Raw genomic sequence first — 17459 nt, forward strand, 5'->3', positions numbered from 1 at the left:
CCCATAAAGGGGATAGATGTAAGCCGTCAGATCTGTTTAAGTTAGGAGAAATTAAGTAGAGTTTCACATGTTTCTTTATAAAGGCATTCCATGAGAAACTGACTTTTGTGAAGAACTCTTGTCTTTCTCCAATGAACTCTGTGTCTAATGAAGATGGCATGTTCTGCAAGACCATACTTTTTAGGTTTAAAGTATTCAATATAAGATTGGTGTTCTTCTAGCCGAATAGAGGCAGATCTTCCCGTTTGTCTGAAATAAGATAATCCACAAGAGCATGGAATCTGGTAGACACCTGGATGATTATAATGTGGAAGCTTGTCCTTAGGAGAAGTGAGAAGGGTGGAGATTTTTCTAAACGGTCGAAAGGCAACAAAAGTATTTAAAACTTTTGCTATACGTTCACTGATGCCTTGTACATAAGGGATAGTAATGCACGTTATTTCTTCTGTGTTTGAAGAGGAAGACATATTAAAACTACTCGAAGTTCTCTTAATGAAGCAATTCTTATAACTATTAGATAGACATTAATTACATTGTTATAACAAATCAGCTAATCTTTCCTAGGAACTTAATTGACCTTTTTAGTTATCTTACACCAGCTACTTAGGTGGCGCTTTTTGGAATTGTCAGTTATTGTATAATTTGAGCTTAATGTACTGAAGATGCCTGTGACACACAGGTGAAAATTATACTATTAAATAATCTTTGTACGTGAGTTCTTTCCGTTATTAATTTTGTATCGATATGTCTACTCACGGTATACCGCTTTTAAAACTTATTGAAGAATTAGTCCGAGTTATTGAATACTATAGGAGTAAGGATTCACTTTGTCATCACATGTGCTCTCTTCAGCTGACCCACAAGATGCTTTGGCAATGAGACATCAAGCGTTATGGGATAAATATGAAATATTACACTATTGCTATGACATAACTAAGGGAAAATTTTGGGAATCCTTGGAAATGGCATTAGGTCCAAAAAATCTAAATATAAACCCAAGTATCAACTTATCTGAATACATCCTGCAACTGTTAGACAAATGTGCACATGCAAATACATAAACATGCACAACATGCTGAACAATGCAAGGCACAATCAGAAATATTTTTACAACATTGAACTCACATCCCCCATTTCCATGCCCAATCACTCAATTTATTCAAGTTTTCTTGTAAGGCCACAACATTTTCACCACTCTTTATGGTTCATCCCAACTTTGCATCATCTGCAAACAACTGAATATCTCCATCCAAATCTTCTCCAATATCATTAATATACAAGTTAAACAGTAATGGCCCTAAAACAGGCACTCCACTAGTGACTTTCCATTTCCTGGATATCGCTCCCCCATGCACAACTTGTTGATACCTATCAGATAGCCAGTCTCCAATCCAATGCACTAATCTAATATCCAACCCCATCTGCTCTAGTTTCACTATCAATTTATCATGAGGTACTCTCTATCAAAAGCCTTTGTGAAATCCAAGTATATTACTGTGTATCCTTCTCCTCTATCCAAGGAAGCAGTCACTTTATTGTAATAAGTAATTAGATTACTAAAACATGACCTCCCTTTAGCAAATCCATGCTGTCCATCAAAGATAATACCGTTGTTGTCAACCCAACTCTGGATCCTAGTTCTCACAAGCTTCTCCAACAACTTAACCACAATACCTGACACACAGATAGGCCTATAGTTTGATCCTTGAGTTCGATCACCTCCTTTATGAAGTGTCACAATCTTGCCCTCCTTCCACTCCTTAGGAACTTGACCAAGTGCAAGACTCGTATTAAAAAAATATGTCAAGGCAGGTGTCAATTCCCTGGCACATTCCTTCAGAATACATGGTGATATATTATCAAGTCCCACAGCCTTATTAACATATAGTTTACTCAACATAGCATATATTTATATATTTATAAATCTCTAATTGCAATACCTCAAAAAATTTCATAAAACACTGGCTAGTAAACAGTGCAGGATCTTGTGCAGCAAACTCAAGAAGAACAAGAGCACTTTTTCGTCTTTCTTCAATTACATCATCATCAAATCTCCCTGTAATAAAAATAACCTCATTAACTTAAAAGCAGTGTTCAAATTAGTAGACTGTAAGCATGAATACAGAAAACACAGTCATGCTGAAATGAAATTTTGTATAAAAATAAAAAATAAATAAATAAATAAATAAAAGCAATTCATCTGTGGGGTTTAATTTGGCCAATCCTTTAAAAATAATTCACTTTACTATTTATTTTTGAATGTCAGTAAACTTTATTGTTTAATCATGAACATCGTGTATCAATTAATTTATTAGAAAATAAATATATATAGAAGTAGGATCTAACAAATTTTGTTATGCTTTCTTCTTTTCCTTCACTGCCTCTTTAACTTCCTGTGTCCACCAGGGAGTTCTGATTTTTTATCCTTGCAGACAACCTCACCACATGCCTCTCTGGCAGAATCAATCAATATTTTCTTCAGAGTATGCCACTGAATCTCCAAGGTTTGATTCCTGTTCTCAAACTCTTTCATTTCTTCTTCAATAATCTTTGTGTATTTTAGTCTACAGTTCACATCTGAGAGCTGCTCAACTTTTATTCGCTTTAAAACTTTCTTAAATGTTATTCTTTTCAATATGAAATTCAATTTTATCCAGCTCAAGACTAAATAGTGATCACTTCCAATTTCAAATCCTCTGTACACTCTGGTGTCCTGCACCAGGGAGAAAACATCACTATCAACAATAACATAGTCAATGAGACTTTTCTTATTCCTTGCCTCTTCTTTCCATGTGAATTTGTGCACATTTTTATGTTGGAACATGGTGTTAGTAATAACCAGTCCATGTCCTGAGCAGAAATCCAACAGATATTTGCCATTATTATTAGCTTTGCTCTTTTCTCCAAATTTTCCCAAAATATTTTTGTATGTCTGATAATCATTTCCTACTCTGCTATTTAGATCCCCAACAAGGACCAAGTTTTCCTTTTTCATTGTGTCAGTTGCTTTTTCTCTTCTTCTTCTTCCTAACATGGAATATAGGCCATGTGGCCTGTTCTGGTCTCATGCCATCTCTTTCTTGGTCTTCCGATTCTTCTTTTTCCACTTATTTTGTATCTGTATAATATTTTTGGTAGTCTGCTGTTGTCCATTCGATTTAAATGTTCTAGCCATTTTTATTTATACTGTCTTATGTAGTAATTAATTGGTTTGATTTTTAGGGATTGTAAGATTTCTTCATTTGTTTTGTGGTCCCACTTGGTATATCCAGCTGTTTTTCTGAGGAACTTCATTTCTGCTGTTTGAATTCGTTTTTCATCTTTCCTTTTCATGGTCCATGTTTCGCTTCCGTATAGTAGAGTTGGTTTTGACAAGACATTATATAGTCTGATTCTAGTGTGTTTTTGTACCAGGGATGGCTTAAATATACTGTTTATTATGCCATTTACTTTGACAAAGTTTGATATTTTAGTGTCTATGTCTTTTTCTTCTTCGTATGATAGATCACATCCCAAGTATCTGAAAGTGTTTACTTGTTCTAGTATTTTATTATCTATCACTATTTTACTTCTTATTGGGTTTTCTCCTTTGAATGCCATTATTTTTGTTTTTTCTTTGGATATTGTCATATTATATTGCTTTGAGATATCATTTAATGATTTTAATGATCTTTGTAAGTCATCTTCTGATGTAGCTAATACTATTTGATCATCTGCAAATAGTAGCGTATCTCTCTTCATTTGCGGGGTCATTTGTATACCAAATGGATTATGCTGTTTCCAGATTGTTAATATTTCATTTATATATATATATTGAAAAGCAGAGGTGAGAGGGTACATCCTTGTCGTACTCCTCTTGATATATCTTTCCATTCTGAGGTGTGTTCTAATTTAACTGCTATTTTATTTCCTGTATATATTTCTTGAATAGATTGTAAAAGTTGGTTTGGTATGTTTAAATCGGTTAATATTTTAAACAATTTTTGTCGACTAATTTTGTCAAAAGCTTTTTCATAATCAATAAACGCCACGTGTTTCTTTTTGAAATTCTCTTCTCTTTTCTATTAATAATTTTAAAGTAAAAATTGGATCTATGCAGGATCGGCCTTTTCGGAAGCCATTTTGTTCTTCTAGTAATTTGTTTTCTACAATGCTGCTTAGTTTCTCTTTTAATATTCCTGCATATATTTAATATCCTGTATTCAGCAGGCTAATTCCCCTATAATTATTGCAATTGTCTTTATTTCCTTTTTTATAGATTGGGATGACCAGTGCTTTTTTCCAAGAGTTAGGGGTTTTTCCAGACATCCAAACCATATTAAAAAATTTCAAAAGTCTTTCATTAAATTTTTCACCTGCATTTTTGTATAGTTCTATATTTATATCGTCTTCTCCTGGCATTTTCCTATTTTTCACCTTCTTTATTATATTTTTCAGTTCTAACATTGTGATATTTTCTATTAGGTCATTCTTTGTCTTATAAAATTTTAATTCATTGTTCTCATCTGTCCAGAGATTTTGGAAATAGGTCACCCATTTTTCTAAATCTATTGTTTGTATTTTTATCTTTTCTTTTATTTCTTTATTCATGTATTTTATTACTTTATAGGTTTTGGGTTGTGGCTTAAATAAATCCTTTTCTAGTTCTGTTACGAAATTGTTCCATCTTTCTCTATGTTTTTTCCTTACTTCTCGTTTTGCAATTGCACTATTTCTTTATTTATCTCTATTTCTGCTTCTATTGTTTTGGAATTTAGCCATTTCTGGTAACTGTCCTTTTTGGTTTTTATTATATTTTCTATTTCTTTGTTCCAGTCTCGTAGTCCTCTTTTTCTAATCCATTTGTGCTTTATTCCTAAGGTTTCTGTTGCTGCTTTTGTGAGAATTTGTTTCAAATTTTCCCATTCATCTTCTATGTCCCTTGATTCATGTGTGGTTTCTGTTTTTAAGTTTGTGCATTTTTGATACTGTAGTCTAACTTGAGGATCCTGTAATGAAGAAATTTTGTAGCTTGGCTGGTAAGAATTTTCAATTCTATGTGTTTTTAGCCACTTTGGTTTAAAACGAAGTTTTGCTGATACCATATAATGATCAGAGTTTAATTCAAAGCCTCGATATGCTCTTATGTCTAAAATTAACTCCGCTAATTTAAAATTTGTGATAACATAGTCAATTACTGATTTGTATCCTCTGGCTGACCAAGTATATTTATGTATTTCCTTGTGTTTAAACATTGAATTCATTATTCTCATATTATTATAAATGACAAAATCGCGCAATCTGCGACCATTTTGATTACATGTATCTTCGCCAAATTTACCTATGTTTGTTTTGTATTTTTTGTTTCCTATTCTGGCATTTAAATCTCCTGCTAGCAGTAAATAGTCAGTTTTGTTTGTTTTATCTATGGCATTCTGTAATTCTTTATAAAATATATTACTGTCTTCTTCTTTTCCCTCTTCTGGTGCATATGCACCAATTATTGTTATGTGGCCTCTTAATGTCTTGAGTCTAATTTCTATTAGTCTTTCATTCAAATAGTTGTAATATACAATATTGTTCTTTAGGGATTTATGTACCATAATCATTATACCTGCTTTTGCTCTTTCTTCTTTTTTTACCCCACTGTAGATTTGTATATAGTTGTTTGTTTCTTTTGTACCTTTTTGTTTTTTCTTTGTTTCTGTTACTATACATATCTTTATGTTAGCTTGGTTTAGTTGTTTATCAAGTTCTTCTTCTTTGTGTGCAATGCTTCTCACATTCCATGTTGCAATCTTCATTATGTGTTCCTTTTTCCAATTTCGTTTACCGTTTCCTGGGTTGTGGTCTTTTCCCTGACAGTCCGTCCGGCTTTTCTTTGCATGAAACTTGAAAGTATTTTGAATTTCCCCAGGGCAGGTTACTAACCTGTCGCTGGGTAAGTCCAGTGGTAGGGCTGCTACCTAACGCCTCTGGACAGGCAGATCTAACAGCATTTACTCTGTTAGGGTGTTAAGGTTATACCGCCCATACTCGGTCGCCAGTGCCTCGTTTGTACTTTTAGAACAGGATGGACCACGGGAAGGTGAGGTTGACATTTGAGTGGGAGAGGCTATGTATTGCGCTTCACCACCCCTTCCACCCCGTTGCTTTTTCTAAAGCCTCAAAAAATTCCTCCACTTCTACCTTAGTAGAACCTTCTGTGGGACCATAGGCACAAATAAGTCTCATTGTCCAGTTCTCCATTCTGATATTTGCCCACATTACTCTACTTGAGACTGACTGACATTCAAGAAGATCAGCCTCGTATTTTGTGTTGAATACTATGGCTACTCCTTCTTTTCCTTGATTGTCATTGCCTGAATATAACATTTTGTATTTATTGCTCAGAAAGATCTCATCAGTTTTTGTCTTTTCTGTTTCAGTCACCCCTATTATGTCGATCTGGTACTTATCTAATTCCTCAGCTAGCTCCATTTCTTTGCCATTCAGGCTTCTTACGTTGATAGTACTGATCTTTAACTTTGGTGATGTTGAGTTGAGGTTTGTTTTCAGATTTGTTCCAGTAGCTGACTTTTCGCTGTTCGCCCTGGTTCCTTGGCAAAAACAACGGGGGGGGGGGGGGCTTGTTTAACCGGGCGACGTCTCAGCCGGCATGAAATTTTGTCATGTCATACCATCATTTTTTTTTTATTTTGGTTTAACCAATAAGAATACAATTTGGTCAGCTAAATCCCAAATTGCCAGCCCATCCTCGTTCATTCAGTATCCAAGTAGATACCCAACAGGGTGCACCACGAGAAGGTGAGGATTGGACATTAGGTCAGAGGCCCTGGTCGGTTCTCCACATTCCTTTAAAGACTATGTGGAGGTCTCCTCTCAGTTATACAGCTTTGACCCTTAAGCACCCCCCTCCCTTTTTTGCACTTTTAATAATGTCTAATTTCACTTCTAATGCAATAGCTTTCCTTTTCTTCGACACACTGCCATCGGAAGAGTCTGCCTTACATTTGGGAGCTATATTGAAGTAAAAAGTCACAAAAAAACACAAACACAAAAGTGAGAGAGAGCAGATGTAAACAAAGCACGTGGCACCCAAAGAGTGTATGCTAGGATCCAAGCGATGCTACCTCTCCCAAATAAACGGCGCGTAACGGCGTATTCTTCCGCTACGCTCACAAACGAGTTCACCCATGATGTTTGAATTTTAACATCATGCTGCTTCAATTCGAAATTTATTTTTTAAATTATTTATGGGATTACCGTCATAAAGTCAAAACGATGCATATCGAGGACAATGTAGGTCGAGGATCCTCTGTATATATAAAGTCAAAGCATTAAAAAAAATAACACTGTACATTTCTCTTTTTTGTTTGTTACAAGACATACTTATATTTTAATATGACATACATCATGGATATATTCTTGGAAAATAAATTACATCTGTATTTGAAATAAATGCTCTACAACTATAATATAAACTGGGTCCTATGAGTGATCTGAAAAACATTTTTTTAATTTATATTTATCCCACGCGAGAGGTGCAAGAACTTATAACACATCAGTGCCATGTGTGAAGTGCAGATAAGGATTGAGAAAGAAGAAATCTACTGACATTTTTCTTAAAGAGCTGGAGGCTGAAGTTGCTGGTAAACACATTATGAGGAAGGCTGTTCCAGAGGAGAGAGGTGTTGAATTTTGAATGAAAATATTTTTTACTAAGAAATTTCTCATTCAGAATTTAACAAGGAAAAAAAAAAAAACTAAAAGCGGAAATGCTTGTAAATAAGTGAAGATACCAATTTTGTTTAAAGAATTGTACTAATACAAATTTTGTAATATTAATTAAAGGTGAAAGATGTCATTTTTTGTAAGAAGATTATAATGTAAGAAGTTTCTCTATAAGATATATGTTAGAGCATAATAACAAAGGATCAAAGTTCATTAACGATAACTTCGGATAAATTGTGTAGCTGATGGCAATTTGCTTACGTGCGAATGGCACGCGCACAGTGTTTTTCCGGGAAGACGCGGCAATCGTACAGAGTATTCCAGGAAGATAGGAATAAAGTAGGAGCCGGGCGCAAAAAAAAAGAAAGTTTTGGGTGAAAGAGGGCGCTAGAGATACGAGGCATAAAACGGGATTGTCTGTCCCCCCCCGTTCAGGGCTTTTTAGGTTTTTCATCTGGAGTTGCTGGAGAATTTCTGGTGGAGTCAGGAAGAGTTCCAGTTCGAAATCTAGTGATGTCGAGTGGAAGGAATAGACGAAGAAATATGAGGTACTTTTCCGATTAAGCCTGAAGAAACTGGCCGCCACATACGTCCACGTGGATCGATTCAATCCATGCTGTTTCCAGTCGAGAATGCGATGAAAGGACAGAACAATGAAGGCCAAACCTAACCTGTGAGTTAATCGCCAAGGACGAGATTGAACATTCGGAGGGAAATTATAATGAAAGAATAGACGGAATAAGTTACAGGAATGTGGTAATGTAAAACCCCTTTATAATTCCTTTGTTAAGAAAGAACGGAATAATGTGTTATGGAAGAAACAAGATATGTTAGGTTATATAACTCTAAACTTGTAGGAAGGTGTATAATGAGATTTTAGATACAGGTGTTTAGAACCTGATGGCTGTTTCCTCAGTATTTGTGTGAATGAGTAGTAGTTAATTTGCTATAAGTAATGATCTATAGAATTATCGATGTGAATGTTTTAAGAATATGATGTGTAAGATAGTAAAGGTATTTAAAGGATGCTAGCTAGAATTTTGTGTAGTGAAATGAGCCTATTCTCAGATGTGATATGTGAATTACAGTTGTTATGTGTAACCTTATAACTTGGGATAACTCTATTCCTATTGAGTGTTTTATTGTAAATGTGTAATCTTTAGAATCGAATAAATATATCTTGATTATCTTAACCTGTTTTGTACCTTGATTTGAATCCAATGCACCACTTGCTAATATTTGAATCTGAGCGCGAGTGAAATATATGACAGAGACCACGACTGCAATCTAAAAGTGTTTTAAGAGAGATAGATAAAAAATTGATATGAGGAGTAATTAATAGATTGATTTACTTTGTATGTTTTCTGAGGGTTACTTCTTGGTGGAAAGCAATTTCTAACCTAGGGATCTGGCTGGTGCAGCTTGATCAAATAAATATTGCAGGAACTTGAATAGGAAGTAACTCCAGACCATTAATGCTGAGGATCAGACTCTATTCAGAAGTCAATCCTTTGTCAATTTATTTAATATACGTAATCATTCTAGGAATCGGCCAAATTGTGTGGATAGATTTAACTGAAAAAGAAAAGTAAAATCAGATCACAATATAACAGAGGTAGATGGAATAAATGAGGAACAGGCTCGATGTGTTTACAGTGGTATTTAAAAAGGGATATTGGACAGATATGGGATATAAATCCCATATTTGCCCATGTAAGGATGGGCATATATGGGATTTACATATTACTATTATTACTATTATTACGGGCAACTACAGGGAGTCATTAGACTCATCGAGGGAGGCCCCAAATCATATTCATCACAACTATTTGACATTCATACAGTACCTATCATACCTCGCCTTAAACTCATTCACTGTCACAGCATCCACCACAGACTCAGGGAGCGCATTCCACTCATTCACTACTCTAAAAGTAAAGAACCCAGCTCTAACACCTTTACTAACCACACTTTTGCCCAGTTTCCATGGATGTCCCCTAGTCCTCCCACAACCAGCCCTGTTCTCAAAAATATCTTCTGAATTAATTTTATAGAAACCCTTCAGTAATTTGAATGTCTCAATCATATCTCCCCTCCTCCGACTATCAACCAATTTTTGCAACCCACAAATCCTCAACCTGTTCTCATACGGTTCATTCCACAGACCTGCTATCATCTTGGTCACTCGCCTCTGGATCCTCTCCACCTCCTCCCCATCAAGAAGAAACCTAGGTGACCAAATCTGAGCACAGTAGTCTAGATGGGGTCTTATCAAGGCTCGATACAGAGGAACAATAACCTGCTTGTCTCTGCTTGTCAACGTATTCTTCAGCAACCAAGTGATTTGATGAGCTGATTTGGCCACTTTTGCAATGTGTCCCCTAAATTTCAATTCCTTATCTACCAACACTCCTAAATCTCGTGCCTCATCAATTTCCTGGAGCACGGTTCCACCAATGCAGTAAACTGCCTCCAATCTTTTCACCCCAAAATGCATAACCTTACATTTTGCCACATTAAACTGACATCCATTCTCCTTAGCCCAGACCTCCAATCTACCCAAATCATCCTGCAAAAATTTGACGTCATCTGCATTCACTATTGCCCTACCCAACTTTGCATCATCCGCAAACAAATGAACTGTTCCTCTCAGATCCTTTCCTATATCATTTATGAACAAATTAAACAGCAGTGGTCCAAGAACAGATCCTTGTGGCACACCACTAGTCACAGGCCGTCTTGTGGACTCTACTCCTGGGTAAACCACTCTCTGATATCTCTCCGTCAACCACCCTCCTATCCATCTCACCAACCCTATGTCCATCCCCATATGCCCCAATTTACTGATTAGAATTCCATGTGGTATCCTGTCAAAGGCCTTGGCAAGGTCCAGTAGAATCACCGTAAACCCATTACCCTTATCCAGTTCAGCCGTCACTGTGTTATAATATGTGAGCAAGTTACTGAGGCATGACCTACCCTTCACAAAACCATGCTGTCCCCGATACAGTATCCCATTTTCTTCTATCCAATCTTGTATTTTCCTCTTGACTATTTTCTCTAAGACCTTGATAATGATTCCTGTTATGCTGATTGGCCGGTAATTTTCAACAGCAGCCTTGGAACCACCTTTGTGCAGTGGAACTATTTTCCCCTCTTTCCACCCCCTTGGGACTGACCCAGTCCTCAGGCTCAAATTAAACAAAATGATCAAGGGCACTGACAATTCTTTGGCCGCTTCACGTACGACACGAGCTGGAATACCATCCAATCCCACAGATGTATTGACATTGAGGTTCTGTAATAGACTAGTTACCTCTACTTCATTCATCACAATTCCAGTATAAGCTGTTGGTTCTTCCATTCCTGCAAAGTCACCACCTGGGTGATATACTCTTGCAAAGTGCTCGCTCAGTAATTCCACAATATCAACTGATTCAGTTACCTCCCTACCCTCAGCATTTTTTAAGATCATTCTACCATGAGCATTTTTCCTTTTACTTGCAACATATTGAAAAAACTGTTTGGGATTCTCTTTAGCCTGCGTGGCCAATTTCCTTTCGTAATCTGCTTTTGCTTTTCTTACCACCCTTGTTACCATCCTGGCCTGAGCTTTATACTGTTCCTGTGCCTGATGGTCACCCTTCTCCTTAAAATTCCTCCACAATTGTTTCTTTTTTTGCAGCTCAAGCTTAATAGTGTTATTCATCCATTTAACCCCTAATTGATTTATTATTTGGACTCTTGGTATACAGTCAACCATTGCCTCCTGCAAACAGTTCTTAACCACCTCCCATGCACTATCAACATCCAGCCCTATCAACATGCACTATCAACATCCCATGCACTATCAACATCCAGTTTTACATGGCATGTAAAACTGCATGCCATGGCATTGAGCCAAGCACACACCTAAGCTTGTCATACTTACCAGCCCGGTAATTCCACATGTACCCTGTCTTAATTGTAAATTCGACTCTTTTAGCCACCTCCCAAGTCATGACTTTATGGTCACTCTCACCAATTGGTGGCAACATGGTCATGTTCATTACAGCCACATTCTCGGTTGCAATTACTAGGTCCAGCACTCTCTGCCCCCTGGTATTTTCCAATACATGTTGCCGTAGATAGTTGTCCCTTAATAACCGCATAAAATCCAATTCCTTCCTCCCGTGTGCCCTCTCCTCTTTCCAGTCAATGTTACCATAATTGAAATCACCCATAATAATTACCCTTCTTCCACTCATTTCTTCTATTTGCTTATGCATACTATCCCCACCATCCACTCCATCACCCGGTCTATAGCAGCACCCAATTGTATATTTTGTTCTGCTGGATTGTATCTCACACCAAACAGCCTCAAATGCGCTTTTTTCCCCATCATGCAGTTCAACTTCTATACTCCTTGGCTGAAGATCATCAGCAATCATCAATAACACTCCTCCCCCCTTTTTTATTCACCCTGTCACTCCTGAACACGCTATACCCGTCGCATTCAATCCCACTAGCTTTATCATCTTCTGTCAGCCATGTTTCACTAATACCGACAACCTCTGGCCTGGAAGTGCCAACCATGGCCAAAAACTCTTCCTTCTTGTTCCTAATACTCCTGGCATTAGTGTACATGAATCGCAGAAGCCCATTTGTCCCATCCTTACTTTGATGCCTTATACTAACTATCCCATTCTGATTTGTTGTCCGTCGTACTCGCTCGGGCATAATATGCTCATTCATACACTTAACTGCCCCCCTAAAGTCAGCATATCTACTCCCCCCCTCTTAATAAATCTAGTTTCCCTGAGTCTGTACATCCACTTCCACTTCATTCATCAACACTCTTTCAAGTCTCCGTACACCAACTCCATTCAAATGCAATCCATCCATCTTGTATAAGTCCTTTCGCCCATCGAACTCATTCCACACATCCACAAATTCCACACCACTCTCCATGCATAACCCACGCATAAAGTCATTGGCAATTATGGCCCTCCTTCTAAACACTTCACTGTCATACCGCGGTAAGATACTCACCATCCTAACTCTCTCACTCTTCTCTTTTGCTACCTCAAACAACTCCCTCACATCCTCTATCATTTCCATTTTGTCCTGTTTCAAATCATTCGTTCCTGCCACGATTATCATCTCTTTCACCCTCTGTTTTTGCAGTCGAATAGATTCGCTGACGTCCTTTATGATCGCACCCGGCTGGTACGACTTCGTTAAATTCTCAATTATTACGCCTCTTAATAGCGAATCCCCATACAGCACTCGCTCCTTCATTTTATTGACGTTTGCAAACATTCTATTATTTGCCGTCACAGACTTCCGCCGGTTATTTGTCGGTACGTTCAACACACATTTTTCCATACGCTCCAGTTGTCGTTTAGCTCTGTGTATGGCACCATTCAAACGGGCAATTTCGCTACTCGCATTTATCTCACCATTTTCATTATCGATCAAATCATCCATTCTTTCTGTGTTTCTACCTTCAATTACATTTTCGGCGACGCTCTCACACCTATCTGGCACTACCACGCAATTCTCTAGCACACCGCCATTTTCTACATTCTGACTATCGTTCACGATATCGCTCTCGACACACGAAACACGCTTGAAGTCCTCATTCTCTTTACACTTTTTACACATATTAACTCCACTATCACTTTCTAACCAGACTCCCACCGCTCTTCGCAAGGCATACATCTCACATATAGGATCAATGGCTGGGTGGGTGTAAAATAGCTTCTTGAGCAGAAAAGAATGCCTAGTTTTCTAGAAGCTAAGGAAGCTGTTTATGTGATGTGTTTGTGGCAGGAGAGGAGAGATGTAAATGTCAGTCCAAGAAGAGATAGTTCATCCTGTCTGATGATGTGTGTATTACTGAGGATAAGGATAGGTGAGCCGAGATCTCCTTTGCAAGAGAAAAGGCAAGACTGAGTTTTGGCAGCATCGAAGGTGACCAGATTATCCATGGCCCATTGAAAGATGGTATGAAGATCAGTGTTTGCACTGTTGCAGATGATCTTGAAGTAAGTGATGTCTGAGAACTATGTGGTTTGTCAAGGGAGTAGGTGAATGGAGAGCGCTATCATCAGCAAAGCTATGGATAGCATTTGTAGTGATTGATAGTGGGTGATTTATGCATATAGGAAAGAGGTGATAGAATGGAGCCCTGAGGTACTCCTGAAATGGTGGCAAAGCTTGAAGAAAGGGTGCTTTCCACCATGAAAAACAGTGAACAACCAAAGAACAATCTTCCCTGCTGACTTTTGAGTTCAGAACTTCTTCGGCCATGGAAAACCTTTGTGTCTCCACCGCTGATGGTTGTTTGGTCTCTGGGCCATAGTGATGAAGCCAAGTTTCATCAACAGTCACAATACGAGCCAAAAAAATTGCATCCAATTTCTCAAAATGACCCAAAATCAATCGAGATGACAGCACACATTCTCTCTCTCTTTTGGTCAGCTTCTGAGAGCTTCTGCATATCCAGATGTTGGTGGATAATAACCCCAACTTGATCCCTGGATATCCCCTGTCTTTGCAATGTTTCAGCTGTGATTGCTGTCAAAGCTCTTCCTGACCTTGGGACATCTGTTGTCTTAGGATGCCGAGTTTTAAACTTGGCCACCCAACTGACAACTGTTGGATATGCTGGGGAACAGTCCCCTAAAGTTTCACACAAAGTTTGATGAATCTCAGTTTATGGACTTTTCTTGCAGCACGAAAAACTTGATGATGGCCCACACCTCTTTGTCTTCAAAACCTCTGAGATGTCTACTTATATATCCTAAAAGAAAAAGAACAAATTACTACAATCTGATGAGAAAAAGTTAAAGGATTTTAAGATATGTTCTTTCTTGTGGTTATATCAGTTGCTTTAATATCATTTTTGTTCTTGGGGTTTATCAGAACTTTTCAGCACCCCCCCCCCCCCTTTATAGCAAAAACTTTCACCTCACATCCAGCTCGAATGGTGGTGTTGGAGAAGGGCAGCCAGTTAGAGTCATGGGCATTCAGGTCACCTAGGAAGATGGCTTCACTGTTTGAATATCTGGATTGAAAATAGTCAAGCTTTGTAGAGAGTAAGGTGAAGAGGTCTAAATTATTATTATTATTATTATTATTATTATTATTACGGGTATCTCCATGGAGTCAGTAGACTCATCGCGGGAGACCCAAGCTAGCAAAACAATATCTGTCATATCTCTTCTTGAATTCATTTACAGATGAAGAGCTCACAACAAAGTCAGGCAATGAATTCCACTCATTCACCACCCTCCAGGCAAAAAACCTTGTTCTGACACCTTTGTTAACCACACTCTTCTTTAATTTCCAGAGATGACCTCTTGTTCTTCCATCACTATCACACAGCTGAAACATTTCCCCTGCATCAATCCTATAAAAACCTTTTAGTAATTTGAATGTTTCTATCATATCCCCTCTTCTTCGCCTATCAACCAATCTCTGCAATCCACAAGCTCTCAATCTATCAATGTAGGGAGCATTTTTTATATCACTCACCAACTTGGTCACTCTTCTCTGAACCCTCTCCACAGCCTCCTCATCTCCAAGGAATCCAGGTGACCAGACCTGAGCACAGTAATCCAAATGTGGAAGTATCAATGCTTTATAAAGGGGAATAATAACCTCTTTATCTCTGGATGTCAGTGTGTTCCTCAACAACCAAGTAATCCTATGTGCAATCTTGGACACCTTAGCAATGTGTCCTCTGAACTTCATCTCCCTATCTACCAATACCCCTAAGTCCCTAGCCTCATCAATCTCTTGGAGTACCTTTCCATCTATGTAGTACACAGCTGGTAATCTTTTAATCCCAAAATGCAAGACTTTACACTTTTCCACATTGAACTGACATCCATTTTCTTTTGCCCATTTTACCAGCTTATTTAAATCCTCCTGCAAACTTTCAACATCAGCTTGATTTTTTATTGCACTACACAACTTTGCATCATCAGCAAACAACTGAATATCTCCCTTTAAGCCGTTTCCTATATCATTTATATACAAATTAAACAACATTGGCCCAAGCACAGAGCCCTGAGGCACACCACTGGTCACCTGCCTCATTCTGGACTCGGCTCCTCCATACACCACCTTATGGTATCTCTCCCTGAGCCATTCTCCTATCCATATCACCAATTTAATATCCATTCCCATCTGCTCCAATTTGCGTAACAGTGTTCTATGGGGTATCATGTCAAAAGCCTTAGCAAAATCCAGAAGTACCACTGTGTAGCCAGTTCCTTTGTCCAACTCTGATGTTATTCTATTATGGATAGTTAATAGATTGCTAAGGCAGGATCTACCTTTAACAAAACCATGTTGGCCTCTATAGAGTATCATATCCTGATCCACCCATTCTTGAATTTTGTCTTTAACCAACTTTTCCAATACTTTTACCACTACTCCTGAGATGGTGATTGGTCTGTAATTCAATACTGCAGTTTTAGAGCCACCCTTATGCAAAGGAACCACTTTGCCTAACTTCCACTCCCTAGGGACCATACCAGAGTTCAAACTTAAATTAAATATCCAGGTAAGAGGGGTTGACAATTCATTTGCACATTCACGCAACACCCGAGCTGATATTCCATCTAAGCCTACCGCAGTGTTTGCATTTAAGTTTCGCAATATATTTAATACCTCTGATTCTTTAGCTTCAATTCTCACATTAGGTATTGCTATAGGTATAGAGATATCCTCACTTGGGTGATAGACTTTTGAGAAGTGATCACTCAGTAACTCGACTATTACATCTGATTTTGTCACCTCAATACCATCAGCACCCACTAAGGTTATCCTTCCGAAGTCATTCTTCCTCTTACTTGCCACATAGCGGAAGAACTCTTTGGGATTACCCTTGATCTCTTTGGCTAAGGTCTTCTCATAATCTGATTTAGCTTTTCTTACTATGCTGGTAACCTTCCTAGCTTGAGCCTTGTACTGCTCATGGGTGTCCTGATCGCCCTTCTCCTTGTAAATTCTCCATAACATTTTCTTTTTTTGTAGTTCAAGCTTGATACTACTGCTCATCCATCTAATGCCTGCCTTGTTTGACCTCCTGACCATGGGGACACAATCTGATATTGCTTTCTTCAGATACCCGCTGATTTTATCCCAAGCACTGCTAACATCTTTCCCTTGCAATATGTTCTGCCATGGGATGGCTGCAAGCTCACTCCGAAGCTTGTTATAATTGCCTAACCTGTAGTTTCGTACATACCCCTTCTTAATAGAAAAATCCACAGATTTTGCAACCTCCCAAGTCAATACCACATGATCGCTTTCACCAACTGGAGGTAACGAGGTCACCTTACTTATGCATATAACCTCTGAACCAATAACCAGGTCCAACACTCTCACACCACGTGTCCCTTCAGTTACGTGCTGTTTCAAGTAATTATCTCGTAGCAGATGTATGAACTCCATTTCCTTTTTGCTACGTGATATTTCCTCCTTCCAATTGATATCACCATAATTAAAATCCCCCATAATAATCACTAAGCCTTCACTCATTGCACTAAGTTGCTGATGCATGAATTCAATATCTCCCCCTGTACTCCCTGGCCTATAGCAGCATCCAACTGTATATTTGGTTGCGTTGGTCACTATTTCGCACCAGACTGCCTCAAATGAACTCTCATTCACATGTCTATCATCATGATATACTACTTTCTTTGGCTGCAACACATCAGCTATCATCAACAGTACTCCTCCTCCTGTTC

General features: G+C 38.1%; 1 protein-coding gene across 2 annotated transcripts in view; it reads right to left on the bottom strand.

Annotated features, from left to right (window-relative positions):
* Positions 1–17459, bottom strand: part of LOC150102584 (inactive ribosomal protein S6 kinase delta-1) — a 519967-nt gene that overhangs the window by 370985 nt on the left and 131523 nt on the right. For both annotated transcript variants that reach the window (XR_016548936.1, XM_090399211.1), the window contains exon 4: positions 1941–2056. Coding sequence is in view for 1 of the 2 variants with exons in the window: in XM_090399211.1 (XP_090255337.1) it covers positions 1941–2056 (116 nt within the window). In the remaining variant the exon portion in view is untranslated. The remainder of the gene's footprint in view (positions 1–1940; positions 2057–17459) is intronic.

Source organism: Typopeltis vanoorti, chromosome 10 (assembly GCF_054136105.1).
Source record: "Typopeltis vanoorti isolate ZY-2024b chromosome 10, IOZ_Tvanoo_1.0, whole genome shotgun sequence".
In the NCBI taxonomy this organism is placed as follows: Eukaryota; Metazoa; Arthropoda; class Arachnida; order Uropygi; family Thelyphonidae; genus Typopeltis; species Typopeltis vanoorti.